The sequence below is a fragment of the Lissotriton helveticus genome, chromosome 9 (assembly GCF_964261635.1).
Source record: "Lissotriton helveticus chromosome 9, aLisHel1.1, whole genome shotgun sequence".
NCBI lineage: Eukaryota > Metazoa > Chordata > Amphibia > Caudata > Salamandridae > Lissotriton > Lissotriton helveticus.
The window spans coordinates 1,218,151,169-1,218,175,319 of NC_136070.1; the positions used below are offsets into that span (position 1 = coordinate 1,218,151,169).

At 44.3% G+C, this 24,151-nt stretch overlaps 1 protein-coding gene across 1 annotated transcript in view; it reads right to left on the reverse strand.

Annotated features, from left to right (window-relative positions):
• Positions 1-24,151, reverse strand: part of PLXND1 (plexin D1) — a 383,087-nt gene that overhangs the window by 232,857 nt on the left and 126,079 nt on the right. The window contains exons 6-9 of the mRNA XM_078661693.1: positions 20,463-20,640; positions 16,894-17,002; positions 13,795-13,897; positions 3,956-4,060 (exon numbers count right to left, since the gene is read on the reverse strand). Coding sequence (XP_078517819.1) covers positions 3,956-4,060; positions 13,795-13,897; positions 16,894-17,002; positions 20,463-20,640 — 495 coding nt within the window. The remainder of the gene's footprint in view (positions 1-3,955; positions 4,061-13,794; positions 13,898-16,893; positions 17,003-20,462; positions 20,641-24,151) is intronic.

Below are 24,151 nucleotides of genomic sequence, written 5' to 3' on the forward strand. Positions count from 1 at the left end.
AGTTTGCTCATGTGTTCTTTTAAGCGACTGAACGAGCCACCATGTGGTGCACTGACTTAAATATGTGTCGGTTTTGACAAAAAAGTGTTGGTACAGAGCACCGGAAAACACCGGCACAAATTAAGCACTGGTTAGAAGGTGTTTTATCGCCAAAGAGGTTCTTGTCTCCATTGTGTGAGATGCTTTGGTGAAAAGAAAGTGGTGGCATGTGGGACGTGTCACCCCTTATGTTTATTCTTCAAAGACTGAACTGCCCAAAGTAAGGGTCTTTCTTCAGGAAAATAAAAAGCTGACGTCCCAGACACCTCAGGAGGTGTCCATTGAAGCAACGCAAAATTATGCTCCAACTGCAGAATGTGAAGAGGATCCCCTGAGTCTTTACTATCCCACAGAAATTAATTGACCTGAATGGAGGCTACTTGAAGGGTTGGGGCCCCCTGAAAGGTTGGGGGCCTCCCTGCTCCGCAGGGGCCTGTGCTACACCCCCACGGTTGTCTCTCAGTAGGTGTGGGACAATTTGCACTTGTCCTCTCCAGAAACACCATAGTGCTTACATAAGAACTAAATAGGAAAACAGCTGGCAAACATAGTGTTGGAAAGCTGCCCTGTGTCGATTATGGGTGTGCCTGGCAAAAAAGGGTGTCCTGAAGTAGGAACGGATGGTGGCACCACCGGTGGGAAATCTGTGATCCTGAAATATATATAAGACTGGGGATTCATAAGGTGGTGATCGGGAAATCCGCCAATTCTTGGCAATTTTCTGTTACTGCCCAGCTCTAAATAAGGCCTTTGATCTGTCAAGAAAGGCAATTAATACAAGACCGCTGCAAACCGTTCACTAATGGGACCCACGAGCTTTCATATTACGCGTGCTCTTTTGCGTAATGCTTGGCTAACAGCTGGCACACCTCACACCAGGGCTTTAAGTGGAGGGGGGTCTGTGGGGATCTGAGCACCCCCAGTTTTTTTGGGGGGCCTTGAAAGGGGTCTCTAGAGGGCTCTATTTTCGAGCCTAAAAGGTCAAAGGTAGGGTGACCAGATCTCACGGTTTTTTGTTGGTGTTTCAGGTGAGCATGCACGCGCACTGCTTAAGCAAATCAAGCTAATGTGCTCCCATTACCCCTAGCATCCCCACACCAGCTCGATCAGAGGTGCAACTAGAGTGCCCACAACTCTTTGGTAGTGTGCTTTCATCGCAGCATTGTGTCGATCAATGGTAACTCAAGTGGCAGCATTTAGCCGCTTAAACCCCTTCGTGTGAGAAACTGCCTACATTTTGATATCTCTGCTTTATTTCTGATCCTGGGCTGCCACACAGAAGGGGCGGGGGGCTCTGAGGAGTCCTAGAGCTGGCGTCTGGACAGAGCAAGGGGTACTGCTACACTAGTTATCTTTATTTAGACCACGCCCCTACTTAGATAGACCACACCTCTTCGAGGTTTGCCCGGCCCCTTTTAGAGCACCCCCAGTTTTTTTTCCCACTTAAAGCCCTGCCTCACACCATGTACTGAGCCAGCTATAAATGCTTCCTATAAGATTAGGCATAGCACGGACATTTTTGGTCCAGGATCACACGCATTTGCTATAGTGGAGACACAGAGATTCAAAGAAAATGCCTCTATGCTGATAGCCAATAACGCACATCCAGATCACACCTCCTCAACTACCTTTGCTCACATTCAGTTACACGGTGAAGTCAAAGGTATACAAATATTATTCCTCATTTCAAAGTGTTCTGAGGAGCACTGTCTCTCACTTACTGTATTACCACTGTATCTGAAAGTAATACCTGAGACCTGTGTGGTACAGAGTAGAAGAAGGTCTGCTAACCCATGTACTGTACACTCTTCCCCTCGGCAGTGATACCAACACCTTTATAAGGGCCATAGTTGGGAGAGCTTTATGTCAAATGCACCATTCACCACTGTTTAAATCAGGGTTATTGTGGTAGGTAGACTTGCAAAATCCCTTTGCGTGGGCAGGCACGTACGTTGCAATGCTCCCTCACTGACACACAGACAATGGGTCAACCCAAATTTGACAGATACATATTAGAAGAAAACACAACAATTCAGCGCACATATTTTTACTTCTGTTCCACAGAAGCAGGTGGGAAACAACACAAGCAGTCTTGGTTACTAAATAAACCTTTCCCATGATAGAACTCAGGGCCGGACGGTGAACCCAAAGCAGCATCGGATAAGTTTGTCAGCCCGGCCACCATACAGTGCGTAGCGAGCAAGCCTGACGGCTGCTAGGGGGACTTGGGGGGATTTCCTCCCAAGAAAAGTTTGTGACAAAAGAAAGACCAAAACGGTGCATTTCACAACACATTTTTCATTACATAACTGTATTAATTTTCAAAGCATAGTAAATAGTAAATGATGACCTGACATAAGCACCCAGGCCATAAGCCGTGGAAATGTCACACATAAGCCCTCAGGTCAAGAAGCATGGAAATGTCACACATAAGCCTCAGGCAATAAACCGTGTAAATATCACCCAAAAACCTTCAGGCCAGAAAGCATGGCAATGTCACACATAAACACCGAGGCCATAAACCGTGGAAAAGTCACACAAAGACCCTCAGGCCACTAAGCGGGAACAATTTTCAGAGTGTGGGTGCTGCCATGGTGAACAACACTTACAACGCAACTTTTACATCACAGAGCCTTTACAACGCAACCATAACAACGCAAACTATTACAACGCATTGCTCTGGGGGGCGCTCTAGGATAGGGAATAGGTTAATTTACTATCCAATAACCTTCCCTAGTGTCCACGGGGACTGGAGTTGGAATAGTAAATTAAACTATTCACCATCCAGCGCCCAAAAGCACTATGCGTTGTAATGGACTGCGTTGTAATACTTGCGTTATAAAGGCATGCGATGTAAATGCATGCGTTGTAATGTCATACATCCGCTGCCATCAATGTTACATCTCTGAAGTCATAGGACTGTGAAAAATCCAAGCCTCACGCAAAGAACAAGCATAGCAAATGAGCCTTGCCCGTTCCAGCGGCTGCGGTGAGGTATGTACTGGAGCATTTTCAAGACCACTGTTGCAAACATATTACTAAAGCATGCTGCGGTAGCGCTCTCTCATTTTCTGACAGCATAATCTCCATTAAAATTGCCCAAAACTCCCACTGACATGCAGTTTTACTGATAAAACTATGTACCATTCAAAGGATAAGGAGTGGAAATTGGGCTTCTGAAAATGTTTGGTATTTGCACATCACCAAGTAAGGTATCTTGATCTATTTTGATCCTATTAAAATCATTGTTTTCATCACAATTCGGAATTACAAAATAATGTGCTTCACGTCTCTAAATGCTGATATACTTTGAAATATCTGTGCAGTTCCTTTACAGATAGTTCGTTTTGCAAAAGCCACTAACTTTACAGTTACAGAAAAAAAAGTACACACCACTCTCCACTTAAAAAGAATAAACAGCAATTTGTCAGATGACATAGCCTGCCATTAGACCTGTCTTTGAACACACAGCAAAAGTGACAGGTTTTATTGGAGAAGTGTGGCTCAGGGGTTAGAGGCAGCAGACCCGGAAGCTGAGATCGGTCCTGGACCAGGGTTCAATTCCCCGCCTCGGTGGGTCTTGGACTAAAAATTCCACGGACTCGATCATTCTCGCCCCGTTGCCTCCTCGACTCACGGGTTCACACTCTGCGACTCTGGGCAATAGCTTGCTTAATCTCCACAACGGCCCCTCGCGGCGGGATGCCCGACTTTCACCTTGTGGATACCCTGCTATCTCACAGGGGAGTACCAGGACGGGTTCCCTAAGCAAGCGCCGGGAAACCCACTGCGGGTAGCTGTGCGCTATATAAGCTCAACTACATTTACATTTACATTCCCCTTTTCAACACTACACTGATTATTTTGGGGTAGATGATGGAAGCCAGACCTGCAGTGACTCTATACCATACATTACCTTGAAAGGGGCGGCCTTAGCAAGTGTCACTGTGATGTCCTGTAAAACTCCAGAAGGTGTGGGGTCCAGCACCGCTGGTACTATCCGTGGACAGTCACTGCTGCTCTGTAAGAGATAACACAGGTTCCTTTACTATTAAGCATCACTATTGGCACCTGTGCTGCAGGGCACGCCTCTATATACCTGCATGCCAAATGTACCTACTCTTAAACTCACACACGGGACAAGTAGCCAATAAGAGGGGTTTGATTAAAGAAGGAGCCTTCCAGGGATGTACTCGTGCATCACCTCACCCTCTTCCACCATCTGCCATTCAACCCCTTCAGTCATTGCTACATTTCTTGTTAAATGTGTTCTTATATACTGTCATCTCATCAGTCAACATCATAACTGAAGACTTTCTCTAATTCAAATGCACCTTACTCAGAACAAGCAAGTTGCTGTTTATCCTAACACAAAGAACTCATCCTTATAAAAATTGTTTCCATATAATACTGTGAACCTAACAAATGGCTGTTTTTGAGATACATGATATGGCATGTTCTTAACGTACACAACAAAAGGATCGATGGCGTTTCAGCTAGTAGAATTTACGAACAGTCTTGTTCAGGATAACAAATATTTATATTAACATCAATTAAAACAAGAACACCAAATCAACAGTGTCAGAAAGAAATTTCTACCACAATAGCTGGAAAAACACACCCAAAACTCATTGGGAGTTCCCAGGATATAGGTGTCAGATATTGGGTGTACTCTAATCTGTGATTTCAGCTAGTTTCCCCAGATTTATATGTTATTTCCCATGGAACAAGGACTAACACATGGACCTAGGAATAACAGGCCCAAAGCTGCATGTCTTTCCCGCTTCCAGGGGAAATAAGGGACCCAAACTTGGACGTATTTATAATTCGCTTGGAGCAGATGGTAAATGGGGGTGGGGAATTTATGGAGGTTTGTGGTGTGGCTGGCAGGTGTCAGGGACAGGGGTAGGCAGAGCAGGTGAGGGGAGAGTGCAGAGCAGGCACCACATATGGTGTCTCTGGGCCCAGAGTTTTTGGACACAGCGTTACCAGGTCTGGTGTTTGCAGTCTAGGTAATTCAGGGACATGAGACACAGCACAAATTGGGATATCTGGCCAATCCTAGTGAGAGCCACAGTCTTTAATCAAGATGGGAGTCTGGTAACAAAGGACAGCATTAATGAATGTTATAATCATAACCTCAACGCCTTCACAAGCCAGTATCTGACTATTATATCAAGCATAAATAGAATCATGACTTGCTATCCCTTTGAGCTGGCAGACTGTGCTATCTGCATTTGTACCAGTTTGGCAACTAGGCCCCAGTCGAGGACACTGCAAGTCAAAGTAACGGTCCAGGTAGCCGTCAATCAATGTAGTGGGGTTGGGGTACTGCTCTGCACCTCTTTGCTCAGCTGACCTGCTCATATGATCATCATAAATGGAAATCAAATAACTGCTCAAGACAAGTTTGCTTGCTTGTCTCAAGGGTAAACAGAATTTACATTAAATGAGGGTACAAACACAGCCTATTACATCGGCACACTTGTTGCTCCCAAACCTCTGAAACAGATTTTCCAACTTTTAGATGTGTTTTGTAATTCTACTGTAGTAAGTGACTCCGTTGCAGCACATCTGCAACATTTTCTGCCTCAAAATTACCTTATTCAGAAATAGACTATGCTGTATTGCTTCCCAGGTCGCAGAGGGGATGTAATATTTGACTTATTGTAACACTAACTCCATAGCTGGCTTAACACTTGCACATTGTATCCCACTTCTTGGTTTAATGGGCGCTCTCCATAGATCTAGGCCTCGAACTAGAGGTCTCCATGGCCCTAGGGCGAGCTGACGTTAGCATTCATGCGAAGCATGAATGCTGTCAGCTCGCCAACTAATGCTATCCGTATTTGGGAGAGTGGACATCAAAGTGTCACGAGCTTTCCCAGTGTCGGATTTCACCGCGGGAGCGAGCGCGCTTGCGCAGACCGCAGGGCTTGCATGCAAACACGGCGCGCACACAGGCAGGCCCCATCCCCTGCACGCACAGGCACACGCGCGCGCACACACACACACGCAGACAGGCACATACAAGCGCGCGCACCCCCCCTCTCCCCTCTTCAGGCACGCACAGACTTCACATCAGCCCTGGGCCCCACTGACCGACTGCGCTCTTCCGGCGGGGCTCCTCACGGCGCGTCTCCTCTTCTCAATCGGGGCTCCCTCAGGTCAGAGGAGCCCCGCAACAGGCGCCACAGTCCTCCTTCTCCCCGGCCCCCTCCTGGGGACCCGGGCTACCCAGGACCGGCAGGGCGCTCCATGCGCCGGCAGGCCGCCTCACGGACATCAGGAGGCGGGACTTCCGGTCGGCCGCGAGCGGATTGGCCGGCCGGCCAAGAGCTTCCAAGAGCTTCCGGGTCGCCGCGGGCAGCGTGGCGGCACTCTCCCGATCACTACAACAACAGGAGATGTGCACGCGACTGGCCGCTGGCGTCTCGCGTCTCTTCCGCCTTGTTACCTTTTTTGCTATTACTAGTGCGGTCTAAAACATTAAAATGTGCGCATAATGTTTCATAAATTATACGGCTGAAAGTTGAAGAGCAAACAAACAACTTACGGGCAGACAAAGCGTTATCAGTTTATCCCTTTTTTGCTATTACTAGTGTGGTGTAAAACATTAAAATGTGCGCATAGTGTATTGCAAATTATACGGCTGAAAGTTAAGGAGCAAACAAACAAGTTACGGGCAGACAATGGAGGTGCTTACAATTAGATGCGTTGCATAGGTTACAATACAATCTATGTGCATGGGTATTAGTGATGCACAGTTAACTTACCTTCTTCTTAATAAGCGTGTTATTGGCAGCTTATATTTTTGTACTACTACCGGTGCGGTATAAAACATAAATATACGCGCAGTCCGTGTTTTTGGATTGTGCACACATCTACTTTTTGTGCGCTTTTGAAATAATACTTAGTAATGCTTTTTAGTTGTTGTGCATGCATTAGAATGCTGGTTTTCCTTTATATGCCCTTTCAGTTTTACAAATTGTTGCTTCTTTGATAAAAGTGCTGACGAGCTACAGGCGCATAATGTAGATGCGTCCATTTCCAATTTGTTCTTTCTAGTTAACACCTCATGAATAGCAAATGGGTTAGCGTAGGGCCATGTTATCGAGGTTTTCCCTGGGGGCATGTTTATTGTTCAGAATTTCAAAGCTACAAAGGGAGTTTTTCTGTTGCTGGCACCATCTTATAACTCTTCTTCTTAGTTTAGCACTTTCTGTCACACGTTTAAAATAAGTATACTTAAAAGTGACGCCATGTTTTTGCATTGCTTACGTCTTTTGTTTTTGCGCTGCTTACATATTATACGATCCATTGAACAACGTTCGTTCTACCACACACGATTGCAGCTATTAGGCTCGATGGAGGCTTTAGGCATATTGCTTGGCTTATTGAAGGGCCTCTTAAATGTAGACACATAACACTTTTAATGCATATTCTCTTTTTGTTTTCACACACTATTAATATTATGTCTTAATTAAAGTATTTATATTGAGCCTTTTGCTTTGCATGTTATTTATATTGAGCCTTTTGCTTAGCATGTTATTTATTTGTACAAATGCCAATGCATATATTAAAAATACCTTTACAACGCAAACCACTTTCTGTTGCAATATAATTGACTACACCAACCCTCAAACTTATGTGCTGCGAGACCTATTGCATTGCAAATGCTTGTTTATATCTTCAAGCTTCTTGGCCCATCACCTCCGATCCCCTAATAAAGGGTGTCCCTGGTCTACAAGAACCCACTGGTGGAAATAATGTTTTGACTCAGGTGGTCCCTGAAATGCAGAGCTTTGAAGGTACTCTGGTAACCTCAAGCATAGCTACCCATAACGAACAAAGCTCAAGATCCCTAGCCTTCGAGGCACCTACAAGTTTTGACCAAGAAAGGTCCAGTCTGAAACATAAGCTTAGGAAAATTATAAGACACCTGGGGTACCCAAAAAAGTGAGGGCGGATTCTAGGACCCCTGGGGCACCTGAAAATTGAAGGAAGACTCGAATGCTCCTGGGACACCTAAACATGTGAAGGGAGATTCCAGTACTCCTGGGGTAGCTGAAAAAATGCATCACTGTGGGCTAGTCTTCAGCTACTGTCTGCCATTTTTTAACAATTGTCCCAATAAGAAAACTGATAAACAATGGAGGCCCTAGAGCCCTAAAAGACAATGAAAGAACCGATGGCTGTACCACATTGGCAAAAAGCTTCTGTTCATCCACAAACCCTGACTTATCAAGATGGTGGACTGTAATGGTAACTTGAGCCCATGCTCCACAGCAGGGGACACATCTGCTAAGTTATACTGAACGGTCAGACTCTTGTACTAACCTACATCGGCATCTAAAGTTACTTTGTATCCTTTGATTGGATGTTAGTCTGGTAGTAAATACAGTAGTGATCCTGAAGTGCTTATAGGTTGGCCTCATAGGCATACATTGGGTTTAAATGTTGACCCAACAGGATAACCCGTATTTGTGTTAGAAGCTAATACCTGGTTAACCATAAGTGCTAGGCATTTTGTTCTTCACTACTTTACTTTACTGTAACTGTTCTATTTTTGTATTGGTGTATTATAGAAGTATTTAGTTTAAATTAAGTACCTCTTGTTGAATCTTGTGAGTATCTGAGCCTAAAAGCCCAGAGAATCTCTGAGAGCAAACCCTAACTCCTCGACAAACGCTTCCACTGGAGAGCCAAGGACACTAACTGAGTCCTTGCTACTCTTTGCAGTTAACAGTATCCCGAGCTCTCAGTCAGTAAAGAAAACATCAGTAGCAAACATTGGTACTGTTCCTTAAACCCATTGCTACAGGACTTGGAGCAAAAGTCTGACATTGGCCATTGCAAAGAACACTTCAGTTCAGTTATAATGGTATCTCCCTACCCGACTGAAGTGTGTAGCGGAGTGTAGAGTGTGTTGTGTAGACTGACACGCAAGGCTCAAGATGTAGGACATCCTCTTGTCACAGGCCACTGTATCTTCTGTATTTTTTGCAGCAGCACTCGCAGAAACAGACTCCTATGTGGCCTCCATTCCACCCGCCATATGCCCATAAGAAGGCCCTGCACACTGTGGGCCCTACCAGCCTGATTCTTGGCAGCCATTTTGAAGAAGTACCTGGTGAGCACTCGTAAGTTACGAATTAGTAAGGTGATGAGCCATGCAGTTTATATCCCATACAGTAAACCCTGGCTCACCTTTCTATGGCGGAACTAATGGTGGGACGCGAGTGGGAACACCCGTGCAGACCTCATTACACAGAACTAAGAAAGATTAGTAAATCTCCTGCGTTGCATTTTAAAACCACTCTGGGCATAAATTACCTGGCATAGAAATATCATCTGGCCATCCTTGAATTAAGTTTCCTTCCTATTATGGTTTCTATTCCCGAGAAAGCTCTTCTGGAAGCAATGGCGGGTAAGAGCAGAGCATAGCAGGAAGTCAATGTGAACCGTGGGTCACTGAGCACACTTCCTTTGGAAAATCATCAAGGGGCAAGCAATCTTCTGGATAAGAACCTAAGGCCTTCTAGGAATTTTATCAATGTGAGCAAAAGTTCTCCTAAATGTTTAAAAAACATCCATCCTTTCCGCAGTACGGAAGTGTCAGTGAGGTAAGACGTGCAGACATTTTCACTATTTGGGTGTAAGTCTCACTCTCAAAAATGCAACTTCACTCCTGATGGGAGAGATGTGGTGCAGCGGCCAGAGCGGCTGACTCTGGAGAGCGGGCCCACGGTTCCATCCCTGGCACCCGCAGCAGTTCAGCTCAGCACCATGTGACTCTGGGCAATAGCTCACTTAATTTCCCCCGACGGCCCCCACTGCCTTTACAACCTTAAGGGGTGATCTGTTCACACTTGACGAATATGGAGTATTATTTCTCCTAGCCCGGCTCAACTGCTCCATAGGCTTCAGTGGGCTGCCGCATATAGAAATCACGATGTATCCAATGTAAGGTCAACAAATAATTTGGTAGTCCATAACCTTGCCCTCGACAAGGTTTCAATTGTTCCTTCTACTGCCCTTGGGCTCTCAAATTTCCCATCTGTGGAAATCTGCCTGATACCTTCCCGACTCTCTTTTAAATAGAAAGCCCAGTTATTTACTCCACCTTCTCATTATGTTGCCCTTACCCATTCCGCATTTCCTTATAATTTCTTACTTGTAACTTATTTTTCTTTTCTTTTAAAGTTTAGCCAGTTTGTGTTGTAATGCAGCTCAATGACATCTCTCCTGGGGGGTAATTCTATGTTTAATTAAATGGCTAAATCATAATGATAATATTGTACTTGAGAAGGGAGAGATCCCCGGAGCGCCGGACTCACGGTTCGATCGCCGACGGAAGCTCAGCTCAGCATCATGTGACTCTGGGCAATAGCTCACTTAATCTCGCCGACGGCTCCTAGTGCCTTGAAACCTTAAGGGGTGATTTGTTCCTTTCTTTACAAAAATGGGTTAAATTAAGTACTAATTGGTATTTTTTTACAAAAATTATATCTACTTTCTATTTTGGTGCTGCATGGGTTTGGGGTCCCAAGGGAGGTAGGAGCCGGGCCTTGCCCAAACCAGACTCTGCGGTCAACCCCTCACAGCTGGGCACTGTGGTGGTGGCGAGGCGGAGGGTTAGCCGGCCAACCTCACAGTGCGCACGGCCAAGGTTTGTCATAGTTAGACACAGTAATAAAATTGTATTTTATGTTTAAAAAAATGTATAGTTCACTGAAAAAAACAAAGGTTAAAGAGACTTTATATTTAGATGAAAATGTCAGTTAAAAAGTAACATTTTAAACTCAAAAACACACTGGAATACACATGTTATAGTTAACTCAAGTAACTGTATCTTGCGCCCTCATCATGCACTGCTTATGACCTTACAAATTACGACATTCATGACATGTTCTATAGCATAATTAATAACATCACTGATGACAACTGAAATTACATCGTTAATGACATCACTGTGCATGGCATGGCGGGGGCGCAAGTTACAGTTACTTGATCTAACCATAACTGGTCAATTTCAATATCTTTATTTTTTTTAATGTTTCCTCAACCTAGCCTTTGATTTTTCAGTGAATACATGTAAATGTGTGTGCAACACAAACACATTTAACATTAGTTCCTATGGGGTGTTATTTTGTTTCCCTGCCTCTACTAATTTCTATCGGAGTGTGTTGCAGTATCAGTGGTTGGTCGTGTGTAGTGCTTGCCTTAATCCAAGGCATAAGTATATTTTTTCCAATGGCATATATTGCAGCAGAGACAATTTTAGCCGGGAGATACCTAAAATAAAGACATTTTCAGCTTCAAAAATCCAGAGTCTCCCGTCTGAAACGGGTCTATTAGCATGTATGTGAGCAGGGCCGGCCTAAGGCATGTGCAAGCTGTGCACCTGCACAGGGCCGCCAAACCCCAGGGGCCGCCACGCCAATATATATCCTTAGATACATATTTGCGTGGCGGCCCCTGGCAGGGATTTGGCGGCCTCGGGCCCCCTACCTACACTCCCTGCTCAGGGCCTCTGTGAGCCTAGAGCCGGCCCTGATGTGAATAGCTCTGCTGCAGTGCTAATTTACGTGCTACAAAATGCAGTTTGTGGGTCCAAGGTTTGTTTTGGGACTGGACGCTCTTTCTTCCTTCCTGAGCAGCCAAAACCTGAAACATTGAGGTGAAACCCTGGCAAAAAAAAAATCCTAAGCAACCGTCACCAGGGAAAAACAGCCAGCCGAAAAGAAAAATAGTTATTTTCAAATACAACTGTTCTATAAGAACACTTCATTGGCTAGAACAGTCCTCTAGTGTAAGCTGGTATAGTGTGCTGATATTTTTATTAGCTATCTTCATCCAGAACATCGATTTTACCAGCCCTGGCACGTCTCTGTTTTTTCAGGGCTGAGTGATCTTCCCAGAAGTCCTTGCGCCTTTGCATTGTAAACATGGCCGCTGGGGCAGCACGCCATTTTAAAAGCCTGTTTGACCTCTCCTTCTGACACAAACCAACACCCCTCGCCAAAAAACACAGATTTTTCTCTCACTGTCGTGACATTGATCTTATCCATGCCCGGTGGGTGCCCCCGGGGGAGGGGGGATTCGATATCAAGACAAACACAGGGAGGCAAGTGGGAAAGGAACCACAAAAGCAACACACGGGTCCAACCCTGCAGGCCTCTCTAGCGAAGCGGGCGCTCCTGACGAATGAAGGGAGGGAAAACATGCCGCGCAAATCATGTTCCGAGCGGTTCACGGGCCCGGTCAGGCGGCCCTCGGCCTTCGCCTGTCACGGGAGCGCAGCACGGCCTCTAGATAAATACACACTCGAAGATGGATGTGCTGCGCGCTGGGCCTTTACCCCTTCTTGGCGGGTCTCTCCCCATGAACGTGCCTCCTCCTACCCTCCTTGTGAGGGGAATAAAGGATTAAACCAGGGGGCTCCCTTTCAACGCTGCAGTACACCCCAGGGGTGGTACCTGCGCCACATGAAAGGCTTTCAAAACAGGAGCAGCCTTGGAAATACTACATCAATAAACTTGGCTCTAACTCCGTTGCCCTCTGAGACTGTTAAGTGCTTAAGTTTAGGGCTCTGCAAGTGCTTGTTTCTTTTTCTTTTTCTTCTTACTTTCTTTCTTTTCCTTTTTTCTATACATTTTTTTTACCAACTTCTAATTTTGTTCCCTTACTAAAATGTGTATTCTACCCTTCTCCTCTACATACACATAGCATTTATTAATTTCCACAAATAAGGAATTTTAAACCTAAACCCAATCTGAAACTATCATGATCTGTCAATGCTCCCAATTTAGCTTCCCTCATGCTATATGTGCCAAGCTCAAGTTTCAATGTATATAAATGTAATTTTCCACACACATTTATGCTTCTCCTATTAAGATTATTCCATCTGTACAGTCTGCTGAAGTCCACTGGGACCTTATAAAAAATAATAAAATAATAATATTTGCACGCTTAGATCCTCTGACGGAAAGATCAGACATAAAATCTGCAGAATATGTTTAATTTTTGCATCGTAGAAGATAGAGTCGAATAGTTGGTATGGAGCACACTTTTCGAAATATCGCCGCCTGGGGATACAGGGAAGACCGTGGAAAGGTAGGGCTGCGGGAGCGCAAACTAACACCATCACTGTTTGAAATGGAGGTACGCTTTAATGCCATGGTGAAAATATAGGCATTGATGGACAATGATGGTTCTTTAGAGGACATATGTCCTCCACAGAGGGCAGTAATCAGGGAGGTGACACTCAGAAGAACAGAGGCTTACTAACTAGCCCTGAACTATCACAATTCTGAGCTGAGGTATAATAAATGAATACTCTTTACAAGAATATAATAATGGATCACTAAAAAAAGATCGGAAACAGAAATATTGTGCAGACAGAATATTGTGTCAAAGATTTTGAGGACGAAAATATCAAGAAGGTAAGTGCAAAGAGGTAAGTATAGATTTACTGTTCTTAACGCCACTTCTACATACCTTAAAGATACATATCATCAAGGCACATATATGTGGAGTTGTATATATTAGGACTGTGAAGAGGCTTACCTTCACAATATTTTTGTTCTCGATATTCTTGACACAATATTTTTCCCACATGATATTTTTTCTTCGATACTTTGTCTAAGCACAGTAATAATTGTAGCCATGCTTTCAAACAGTGGTTTCTCTTTAACATTAACAAGGTAAGGCTAAGGCATAAAAATCCTTAGGAAGTCGAACTGGCCTTACCCGGTCTATGAGTGAACCTTGGCATTCCGACGGAGCGGTGACGCAAGAGTGCTTCTTAACACACCAGGAGCAGTTCCATCTCGAAGACAGGCAGCTGGAACACCTGCAGTGAAAAAAGAGGTAGTGAGGCATTAGACGGGAGCCTTCCACCTTATAGGAGCATTCCCAGGGGTCTCTGTTTAATGTAGACCTTTGCCCATCAGGACAAACTCTTATCTAATCTTATCCCAATCCAAGGTTATTAGACGCAGTGTCCTTATACTTTGTTATTAAGATGATGATGATTATTATTAACAACAACAATAATACCAATAACAGTAATAATAATAATTATAACATTAACTTAAAGTATTATTTTATTTTATTGCCCCTTTTGTTAGCCTATCCATAGGGGGGAACAAGGGGTGTTAATCTTACGTTCGACGGTAAGTCTTCACAGGACACGTTACATTTCATGATGCTTTGTAGCTTCTATAAAGTACCGAGGAAACATTATATTCTTCCTGTACTGAAAAAGCCAACCTTCTCAGGTTTGCCATGCGCTCATATACTTGCAAATGCTTTTGGGAGACATTATTCTCAGTGTCCATCATTTTTTAAAAGTCGCTCTTAGGTTCAGAAACAGCTGCGAATAAACTCCCTTGGAGTGTAGGAAATTTGTTATTTTTTTCTTCTTCGTAGGACCTTTTTAACTCTGTATTTATTCCATGAATTTTTAAACTGTTGATATCGACAATGATTTCTAAGCTGTTAATATCGAGGTTGATTTTGAAGTGTGCGTCATGGATTGTTGTACTTTTGTGGTTTTTATTTCAAAGACCTAATAGAGTTTATATTGATTGATTGATTGAACTTAATTTACGAAACAGTTCACATTGCATTGTCACTGTTTCATTTTGCTGTACATAGCAAGTGTTGCTATTGCATAATTTAATGGAGTTCAAATGAATGACCTTGGAAGGATTGAAGGGCGACTAAGCCTTGGAATGATTCAAACTCATAAACTGCAGATCACAGCAGTTGTCAGTGGCGAGCGTTTAACTAGTTGATTCTGAACTACTACACAATGTTTGGACTTTTTTTCGTTTTTAGTCAAAGTGCATTGAGATTAGATTTTTTTTGCAGCCTTTGGAAGGTTATTCAGAAGTTTAAATTGTCTCCCACTATATTGTACAGTTTTGAGCTGGGCTCACAGGTGTTTAGGTCGGTGCGGGAAACATCTACTATAACAAAGGCATTACAACGCAATGCCTTTACAACACAGCCAATACAACACAAGTTCCATTACAATGCATGCTATTACAACGCATGTCATTACAACACATATGCCTCATGACCAGCACGTTCCCTGAGGAAAGCATCTGGCAGTGTTAGAATAGTAATTTACGTTGTAATAGTACATGCATTGTAATGGCTTGCGTTGAAATGGAAGTTGCGTTGTGAAAAACACATAGCAACAGTATGCGTTACAATAGTTTACGTTGTAACGTCATACATCCGTTTGGTGCTTGCTATGTTGAGATCTATTTAGATTGATTTTATATTTTGGGTAATTTTTCCAAACAGGTATGTATTTCATATAAATTATTAGATATAGCGTGACCCTAATTCGAAAGGGCAGCAAAACACTTTGCAGAGAACATTTTTATTGCCGCAGGAGCATCTCAAACCTGGTGTTGTACATAGGAGGTTATATGTGTTCGAGGTTTGTTTGCCATCAGTTTCAAGACTCCTCCAGATGACTGGGAGAAAGTGAGGGAATGGAACATGTATGTGGGGCAGAAGAACCCAGCACGGTTATGCTTTTTTTACATCACACATTCCTCATCTTTACAATCTGAGGCACACTACAGAAAATTGACCTGCATAAAGGCTTCTACATTTGCAGTGCCCATTAAAAGGGGCCGAGGTCTGTGAATGAAAGGAAAGCATCTATGCCATGATAAAAAACTCAGATTTGTGCTCGATTTATTAGGTAGATTTTAGATCGACTCTTGATTTTTTTGTGCAGTCAAATTATTAGGCGTTATTTGGCTGGTAGGTGGGGGTATTTGTCAATTTTTGATTTAGCTCTCGTTTGCCGGGCCAATTTTTATTAGGCAATTTAGGCTTGATTTGGTTGTAGTAGGAACCCTTTAGGTTGCCTGTGGGACCATGAGGCATTGTTTGAAGGGGCTCTGAATTACTGGAGAAGTTTTTTTGGATTGCTTCTACATTTTGCAAGACATTGATTCAAACTCTAATTTACTACCAAGATGTGCTCTTGTTGAGCAAAGCTCTGTATTTACAGCTGCGTTTAGCCTTTTTTATGTAGTCACAGTAGGACGCAGTGGGTTTAACTACTATTATAGAAACATATGACATTCATTTTCACTTTTAAATGTTGACATTGACTTTCTGGTGGCAGCTTTTGCAGCTTTAGAGCTTGAGAGCTCAAGGCTTCCCAGGGGCTGAGTACAATTTGTGTACATAGGAAACAAGCCAGAATTTTCCAGATGAGATAACATTGTGGTGGGGCTGGTGTTTTCTCTGCATGGTACACCCCAGGGCCAGACTATTGCCAAGTGAACAGCCTGGGTTGGTAAGATCAAGTGGGTTGGAATATTAGCATTTAAATTCTACTTGTAGGGTATGCATGCGTGGCTGGGGTCACATCTTGTGCAGAAAGAAGGGTAAGTCTGGTCTGAAGAGTAAAAGTATAAAAAATCTCAAGATGGTGCCAATTGCCATTAAGTCAAAGGGTGTTTTTGGTCGGAGTTGCTGCCACATATGTAAGTGTTACAAAGTTAGCGTTGAGCTATGTGAAATAAATTTCCTGATGATATTCAAACCCTACGCTGTCATGGCTTTAGGAATGCAGGCATCTCAAGTTTGTGTGTCAGGTCTGAGCATCTTTTTCACCTGTGCTGTTTCCACTCAGTTTACTATTAATTTTGTGCCAGTGCTGTGGTGCGGGAATTCACTATGTGGCGCTATGGAACAGTAGCGGCTGGAAGGAATGTAGCCTACAGGCTAAGAGCTATGTAATATGTTACCAGCAGCTCCCCTGCCCTTCATCATCCCCTCCTGCATGCATCACAGGTGCATGTGAAAACCTACGCAGCTTTGGAGTTCATTTCCCCAGTTCTCTTGCAGTCGTAGATGCTGAAGTCTGTCCAGATGATATTTACGCCGTTGACCCTCACGGACGTTCGAACTGTCACATGATCTGCAGCGGAAATAGAGAGACATTGCAGCTGTGAGACAATGGCCCAATCTTACAGTACACGTGTCTCACCCTCTATGGGAAATGCTTAATGGGTTACAAGATTTACACTCGTCATCTCTATGGCCTTCTGTTCTTGGGTTACCCTTTTCGGATATCACCTACGTGGGTCTCACCACAATGCCTCTATTCTCATCACATCTTTTGGTACCACTTGTTCAGGTATCATCTCAATGACTATCCCTCCTCTGGGTAAAATCTCTTTGTGTATCGCTTCACTGGGTCATGCCACTGTGCCCATGACCTCTGTGCTCATCAGGTCTTCGGGTATCACTGGATTAGGCATTGTCTTTATGAATATCACCTCTAAGGCTATCTGCTCTTTGGGTATTGCTTCACTATGCTCACCATTTCTTCGGATATCACTTGACAACTACCATTTCTATGAATATCACCCCTCTGAGTATCATCTTTTTGGGTATCCCATACCTGGGTGACCACTGAGATTATGATTCCTATGCTCATCACCTCTTAGACTATCACTTTTTGAAGCATCAACTCTAGGAATTTCACTTCTCTGGGTATCATCTGTTTCGGCATCAGCGCTCTGGGTATCACAACTATTCTCATCACCTCTTATGGTATCACCTGTTTGGATATCATCTCTCGGAGTACCTCCCTTCTTGATGATCTGCTGTGGTTCTCTGGATATGGCCATTATCTCTGTGGGTTTAACTCTTTCAGTGATACCACTTTAGAATTACCTTATTTCGAAAGATCTTGTTTAATAAGTAGCTTCCTATTGACTTTCATTCAGTGGTCCTGGTCTTTTTTTAGTGTACGGATATATTAAACGCTTTTGTCTGGGTTGTCTATACAATTCCATGTTACATTTCTCCACATAATGAACTCTGTAAACCTAAAACCAATGCAAGGTAGAAACCCTGAACGTTGACAGACTTAATAGAGGACCAGTACTCCCTCTGCAATGTATCCTGCAGAGACCACCTAAATGTACATGTCCGCTTCATGGATTGCATCATCAGGTTGAAGGATCTACTCCCCCAACTCAACCCAAAAAAAACTATCCTCACTCAACGGGCTCAAGGCTTGGCTGCAGACACTTTACACGAATAACCGCTGGGAAAAACTACAACCCCAAATGCATGCTCTACACAAAAAATCACTCAAGACGCCAACTAATTGGTCAACATGTGCTTAATAAAAAAAGTTGTAATGTAGCATAACTGCCAGCACAGAACATCACAGTCCTTGCGACAAGCATACCCAAGACCATGAACCGAACAAGTGTAAATATCTGAGTGACCTAGACAATAGGACACCAGTGTACTAAATGTTCTTAACAAACTAGTAGGTAGAGTTTTAAAATCAAATGACAACACAGTGGTGGAATAATAAAAACATCCATCCATTGAGTCAGAGTTCACCTCAATACAAATGTGGTCTCTTAGCTCTTTAAGAAGTTGGTGGGGGGGGAACACCTCTGTCAACCTTGGCTTAAAGACTAGGGGTGGACACAGGCAGTACCAGAGAGCTTTGTTTGATTGTGGGCTGATATGCTTGTGTATTTTAATCTTACACATTTAGTGGATCCAGACTGCCCAATTCCCTACCAATTTAATCTAGCAAATCATCATGATCTATACTTAGGGGGCCCACCATCTGAACTTTGAACTTCTGTTAACATTTCTGGAAAGGGAGTCATAATACTCCATGGCTAGCATTTTGGAAGTCATTCCACTTTTTTGGAAGTCTAAATAGTTTCATGACCAAACTTTTGGAAGTAAATGACTTCAATGAAACAAATTAGCTCAATGGTTGTGTTAGGTGGCAGGTGATATCCCCTGGCTTACATTTGTTTTCTTTTATGAGATTAAAAGGACTGTAAACCACTTAAGTAGATTTGTTGATGCCCCAATGTACACATTTGAAGAGAGGCGCTCCAAAAGGCTTTAAAAGGGAAGAATGGACATCTGGTAGTTTCATAACACACCTGATGCTCAGAATCTGGAGATTTAAACACAATCAAATCTATGGAAGGTTTTGATTTGCTGGTTCATCTATCTTGAAAGTGTTGGCCATTTTGGACTTACAAACATCAAAAAGTGATTGGCTGAAGCTCTGCCTCTCACTAAAGTTTGGAACACATGCCTGCTGCAGGATGGTCATGGCCTGGTGTGTAATTTCTGTAGGCGAGGATAACGGCGAACAGTGCCTGTGCACAAGGAAAGATGATCACTACCACTGCAGGGGTGACCTCAAAGAACTCACTGTGCTTTTTCTAGAAAAAGAGGCATCCACTAACTCATTCATGCTTATGAGGATACCACAAGGCTTAAAAGAGGCAACCACTCCAGCCTTCAGATGTATGAGCACAGGAGATCCTTAAGTGAACATGAAAGGGAGCTTCCCCAAGGAATAGAGAATAAAATGAATGGAAATCTACCAAAAACACCCACAGAACAGCTAAGTTATTTTAGAAAATGTATTTACAGTTGATCATTTTTGAGCACAGGAGATCACCACTCCAACCTTCAAGTCTATGTTTGAAGACAAGGCCTGGCTCCTACAAGGCAATGAATCCAGACATCAACTGGAGGAACAACACATGGCTGCAGTGAGACATCTAATCCAGCCTTCTATTGTAGGAGGACAGCAGGTGACTCACAGAAGACAAGTACTTCAGACACTATCCATAGGAAACTACAACATCGCTTACACAGAAACAGATGCTACCGTACCTTCTCCTATGTGGCGGGTTTATTATTTCCAGGCTGGAGAAAAAGCATTGTTGTGTCAAAAGAGAGCACTTATTTTGTACTCCTTGTACAACAAATGAGGGCCAGTTTCCTAGTCTGAACTTCCTGTACTTTACACTCTTGTAGACATCCGTGTTCCAGCTCAGCGGGCCCTAGTCCGGTTTATGTATTTGTAGAGGACGCATAGTGTAAACACAGCCTTCCGCATGCTAGGTCCATGGCGCTCGAACAATATCCCGCTACCCGATGGACTCAGGGTTAATCGTTGGCTTTTCAGGAAGGAGTTGAAGGCTCTATTGTTTTGCTAACCACTCGTTGCTCCTCTGTTATTGCTCTTTCTGTCTCTTTTATTTAATACTGCCTTACCTACCACCAGGTTTGTTGCAAGTGCTCCCAAAAAGCAAACAAACAAACAATAAAATAAATAAAATAATGAATAAACCATTTCTAGAAAAACACAAACAATAACGTCTAGTGTACCCCTACAAAGGCATAATTTAAAATCAGGGTTTCTGTACCAGAACAGCAAACAACACCAGCCATCAATATTGGACCTGAAGAATCTAGCAGATTAACTGAAGTTGCCCATTGCAAAAATTGACATCTTATCCTCCCCCTCTCCATCCTTCCATTTGCCCCCTGCCCAGCACTCAGAGCCCCCATCACATCACCCTACTCCTTACCTTGGTTCGCCTGGAACGCCGGGTACTTCTCTCGTGGCAGCACATGACACGTCGCCACCTGCAGACCATGGTTGAACACGTGATCTTCCACCGCAGTGATAGTATTGCCTCCATAATCACACGACATCTGCATTCCTTTCAGATTCGGGATATTCCCACTGATGTGCATAAAAATGATCTAAAATGAGAATATTTGAGAGTGCATGCTGAAGACGTTCCATGCTATGTGCTGTTTCCATTTCACTGGGGGTCGCGGAGCAGGTGCTTATGGGCGCCCCTCTACTCTTCGCATTTTAGAAGAGGATGAAACCACCCAGGTCTTCTGCTCCCAGCCAGGCACCTTTGTTTCATTCCACCCACCAGCATACAGATGACCAGGGTCATAGTGGGGCAGAACATAGGCCCAGGCACCAATATAAATGTGGCCCCCATTAGCGAATCGGATAGCTAAAAAATGAGCACACATTTGCAAATCAGGCAGTTCTGAACTTGTAAAGAGATCTTGCATGGGGGTTTTGCAAGATGTGGGAGACTGCATGCATCTGTGCTTGCTGCGGGCAATGTTTGTGGTAATATGTCAGACCAGCCCTTCTGGCAATGCCAAATTGCCCTATCAGCCAATCTGACCCTGCATTTGTCATTAGAATGATGCTCTGGGTCCCACTGCAGGAGTTGTCATTCAACAATGATTGACACTCTGGGCCCAATTACAAGTCAGATGATGCGGTGTCTCCAGGGCACTTACAGCTCCATCTGATCACAACTGGCCTGGTGTTATCGCCCATGACCGGCCTGGGTTTACTGACTGGACAATCCAGATAGTAAAATCGCATGAGGATTGGGCTGCTAGAACTGTCCGGCCTGAGACCCCTCTTTGGCATGATGGTAGCACGCAATGCTCCCCCCTTGCTAGCCTTCAGCCTCCCCTGCTCCATTGTACCCTCACCACCCTCGACTCAATCTGTGCCTGGCGCTGCCCGCTCACTCCTATGTACCACCTGTTAAAAGCATGTTGTGGAAAAGTACATTTTGCCATGTTCTGTGTCCCTACGTGTCCTCCATCATATGTTATGTGTGCATGATTAATATGCATATGTATTCCCCATGTTCGATTAAAGACGCAATTACAGTTGTGTCCATCTCTAGTATGTCAGTTTCCAGTTCCCGTGAATACTACGAATATCAGGCCTCTTTAAAGTTACATTGCCACGTTTCTCAGTGTACACGTTATTCCATTGTAAAGTTCCCGTTTCTAGGCCTCAAAAGGGCCTGGACACCAGATTCAGCTTCTGTCTCCTGAGCCTCGCTGAGGAGCGATACAGCCCCCACCTGTATCCTCGACCCTTCACTTACTTCCTGCCTCACAGTGCCCGGTTCAGCCTTACTCTGCCTCTGAGTCTGCCAAGAGTATGTTATGATTCCAGTTATCAGTTAGTCCTCCTTCTCTGCATTCCTAAGCTACTGAATCGCATCAATAGTTACCATCATAGTCTAGCCTTTGTGTCTCCATGTTGGAGAAATACTGTATTAATGATCATTTAATATTCTTCATCACGCACTACATGTAGAATAATGCATGCTCCAGTCTTAGAGTCTGTTCGCCTTTACCCCGATAACTTTTGGATTCTATCAACATGTTCTCTAAACATCAGATACTAGATACTGCTTAGGTACATGTCGCCCTGACTCTCCAGACTTCAGTCTCTGCTCCTAGCACAGAGTTCGTAGCCCCCAGCTTCTTCTAGTAACACGTCATTGCCAGTTTGCGCGCACCATTAGGTCAGAGGTCCCGGCTCCTTAGGTAGCCCCCTCCATGTTTCCGCCCCATTCATGACATATTCTGTTACGTTTGCATCACATGTCTATGTATACGCCTCTGTTACACCTATTTTCACCCTTATCTTTCGCGACTGCTATTGACCACACCCACTGCTCCGCCTATCGTATGTATTGTAATGCAACTGTTTTAGTATATATGATCGTGTATTGTTATTAAATGTTAGCGCGCTCATCCCAGATCCAGCCCCGGCAGCTGCCGGGCCACGCTAGTCCAATCCTGTCCCCCCTGCCGGGCTCTGCCATCCTATTCCTATGCAGGTTGTCCTGTTCCTGTCCTTTATGCTGTAATAAACCTGCAAACTCCTACTACCTCGAATCTTGACTCTTATTTATTGAGCTGTCTGTTATTGCTATGCCTAGTCAAACCTAGATCCGGTATTATTTATTTATATACCACATAATGGCGCCCGAATAGGGACTTGCCCTTTCCCCACGCGTCGGTGAAGCCACGCCGACCCCCTGACCCTCTGCAGTCGTGACGGAACTCTTCTGCGCACCGGCAGATATTTCTGCTTTAAGTATCCCTCAGGCCCACGGAGGAGACGGAGGAGGCGGTCCAGCATCCAGACGAGACGGTGGAGGAACGCGGCGAGTCCCGACCAGAGCCCAAGCCGAGAGTCCAATGTCCGAGGTATCCGGAGGCCCACCCGTAACAGAAGTCCGAAGTTCGTCCGTCCGGCGTCGAAGCAGTCCAGTCCAGTCCGAGGCCTTTCCGTTCTTGCTGCCCGGTGAGTACCGTTGCTGGGGTAGTATCTAGACAGGGTCAATCTAATTGACTCTGGTCCGTGGGTTGGTGGTACACAGACCCACAAAACGAAGTGTCCACTTCGGTGGATGCGGGTCCTGACGTGTCTCTGTATGAGACCGGTAAGTTTCGTACTGTTTCAGCAGTGCATCTAGTTTCTGTTCTAGTCAGTTCTGTTCTCGAGAAAATTCATGTATTCTGTTTTCTGTATTCCAGGTAGTATTCTGTTCGAACTGTTATTCTGAATGTTATTCATGTATTTTAATGTCGTGGTATGAGTGTGAAGTAATTATCGTGTTTATTGTGTATTGTGTTGTGTCCAGATTATAGTTCAGTCATGCCGCTCTTTTCAAAACTGCGTCAGTTAAAAACCAGAAAAGGTCTGCTAGAAGCAGCAGTTCCTGCTCCGCCTAGGGACAGTCCAGGTCATTTTATGTATCAGAAGCATGGCATAAGCGCCATATTGTATCTAGATTTATGGGTAGAGTATACCAAAGTTTTGGAAGAAAAGTATAGATGGCCCGTATCAGGTACGTGGGATGCCGAGTGCATCATGAGAATAGAAGAGGCATTATGGAAAAAGAAAGCCAGACAGTCACAGAAAGATGCCATCGAGTTATGGCGCAAAGAATCTCATAAAAGAACCGAAAAAGAAATCAGAAAGTCAGAACTAAGTAGAGAATCCTTAGAGCGGGCCCAAGAAAGGGAATTAATCGAGATTGGTGAACGAGTTAAAACCGAACAGTCAGACAGACAGAGGCATGCTCTTATTAAGGGTATGTATCCTCTTCTTGCCGAGGGCTTGCCAAAAGCGACCCCAGAGGCATCCAGTAATTTCCCGCCACCACTAGTTCCGACCAAGCTACGTCACAAACCGACCGCAGCTGATATTTTCATTTCGTCCTATTTGGACGACACAGTCCCAGAATATGCAAATCCCGCTCCGCCAGTCCCTGTAAATCAGGCACTTCCCGCTCCTCCAGACACCGGAGTACCTGTTACGGTACCCCCGGTCCAGCCCGCCATACAAGTCCAGCCTGCATTTCCATTTCCCACTCTGCCAGGACGAAGAGCATCAGTAGACGACTCTAGTTTAGGGGCCGCA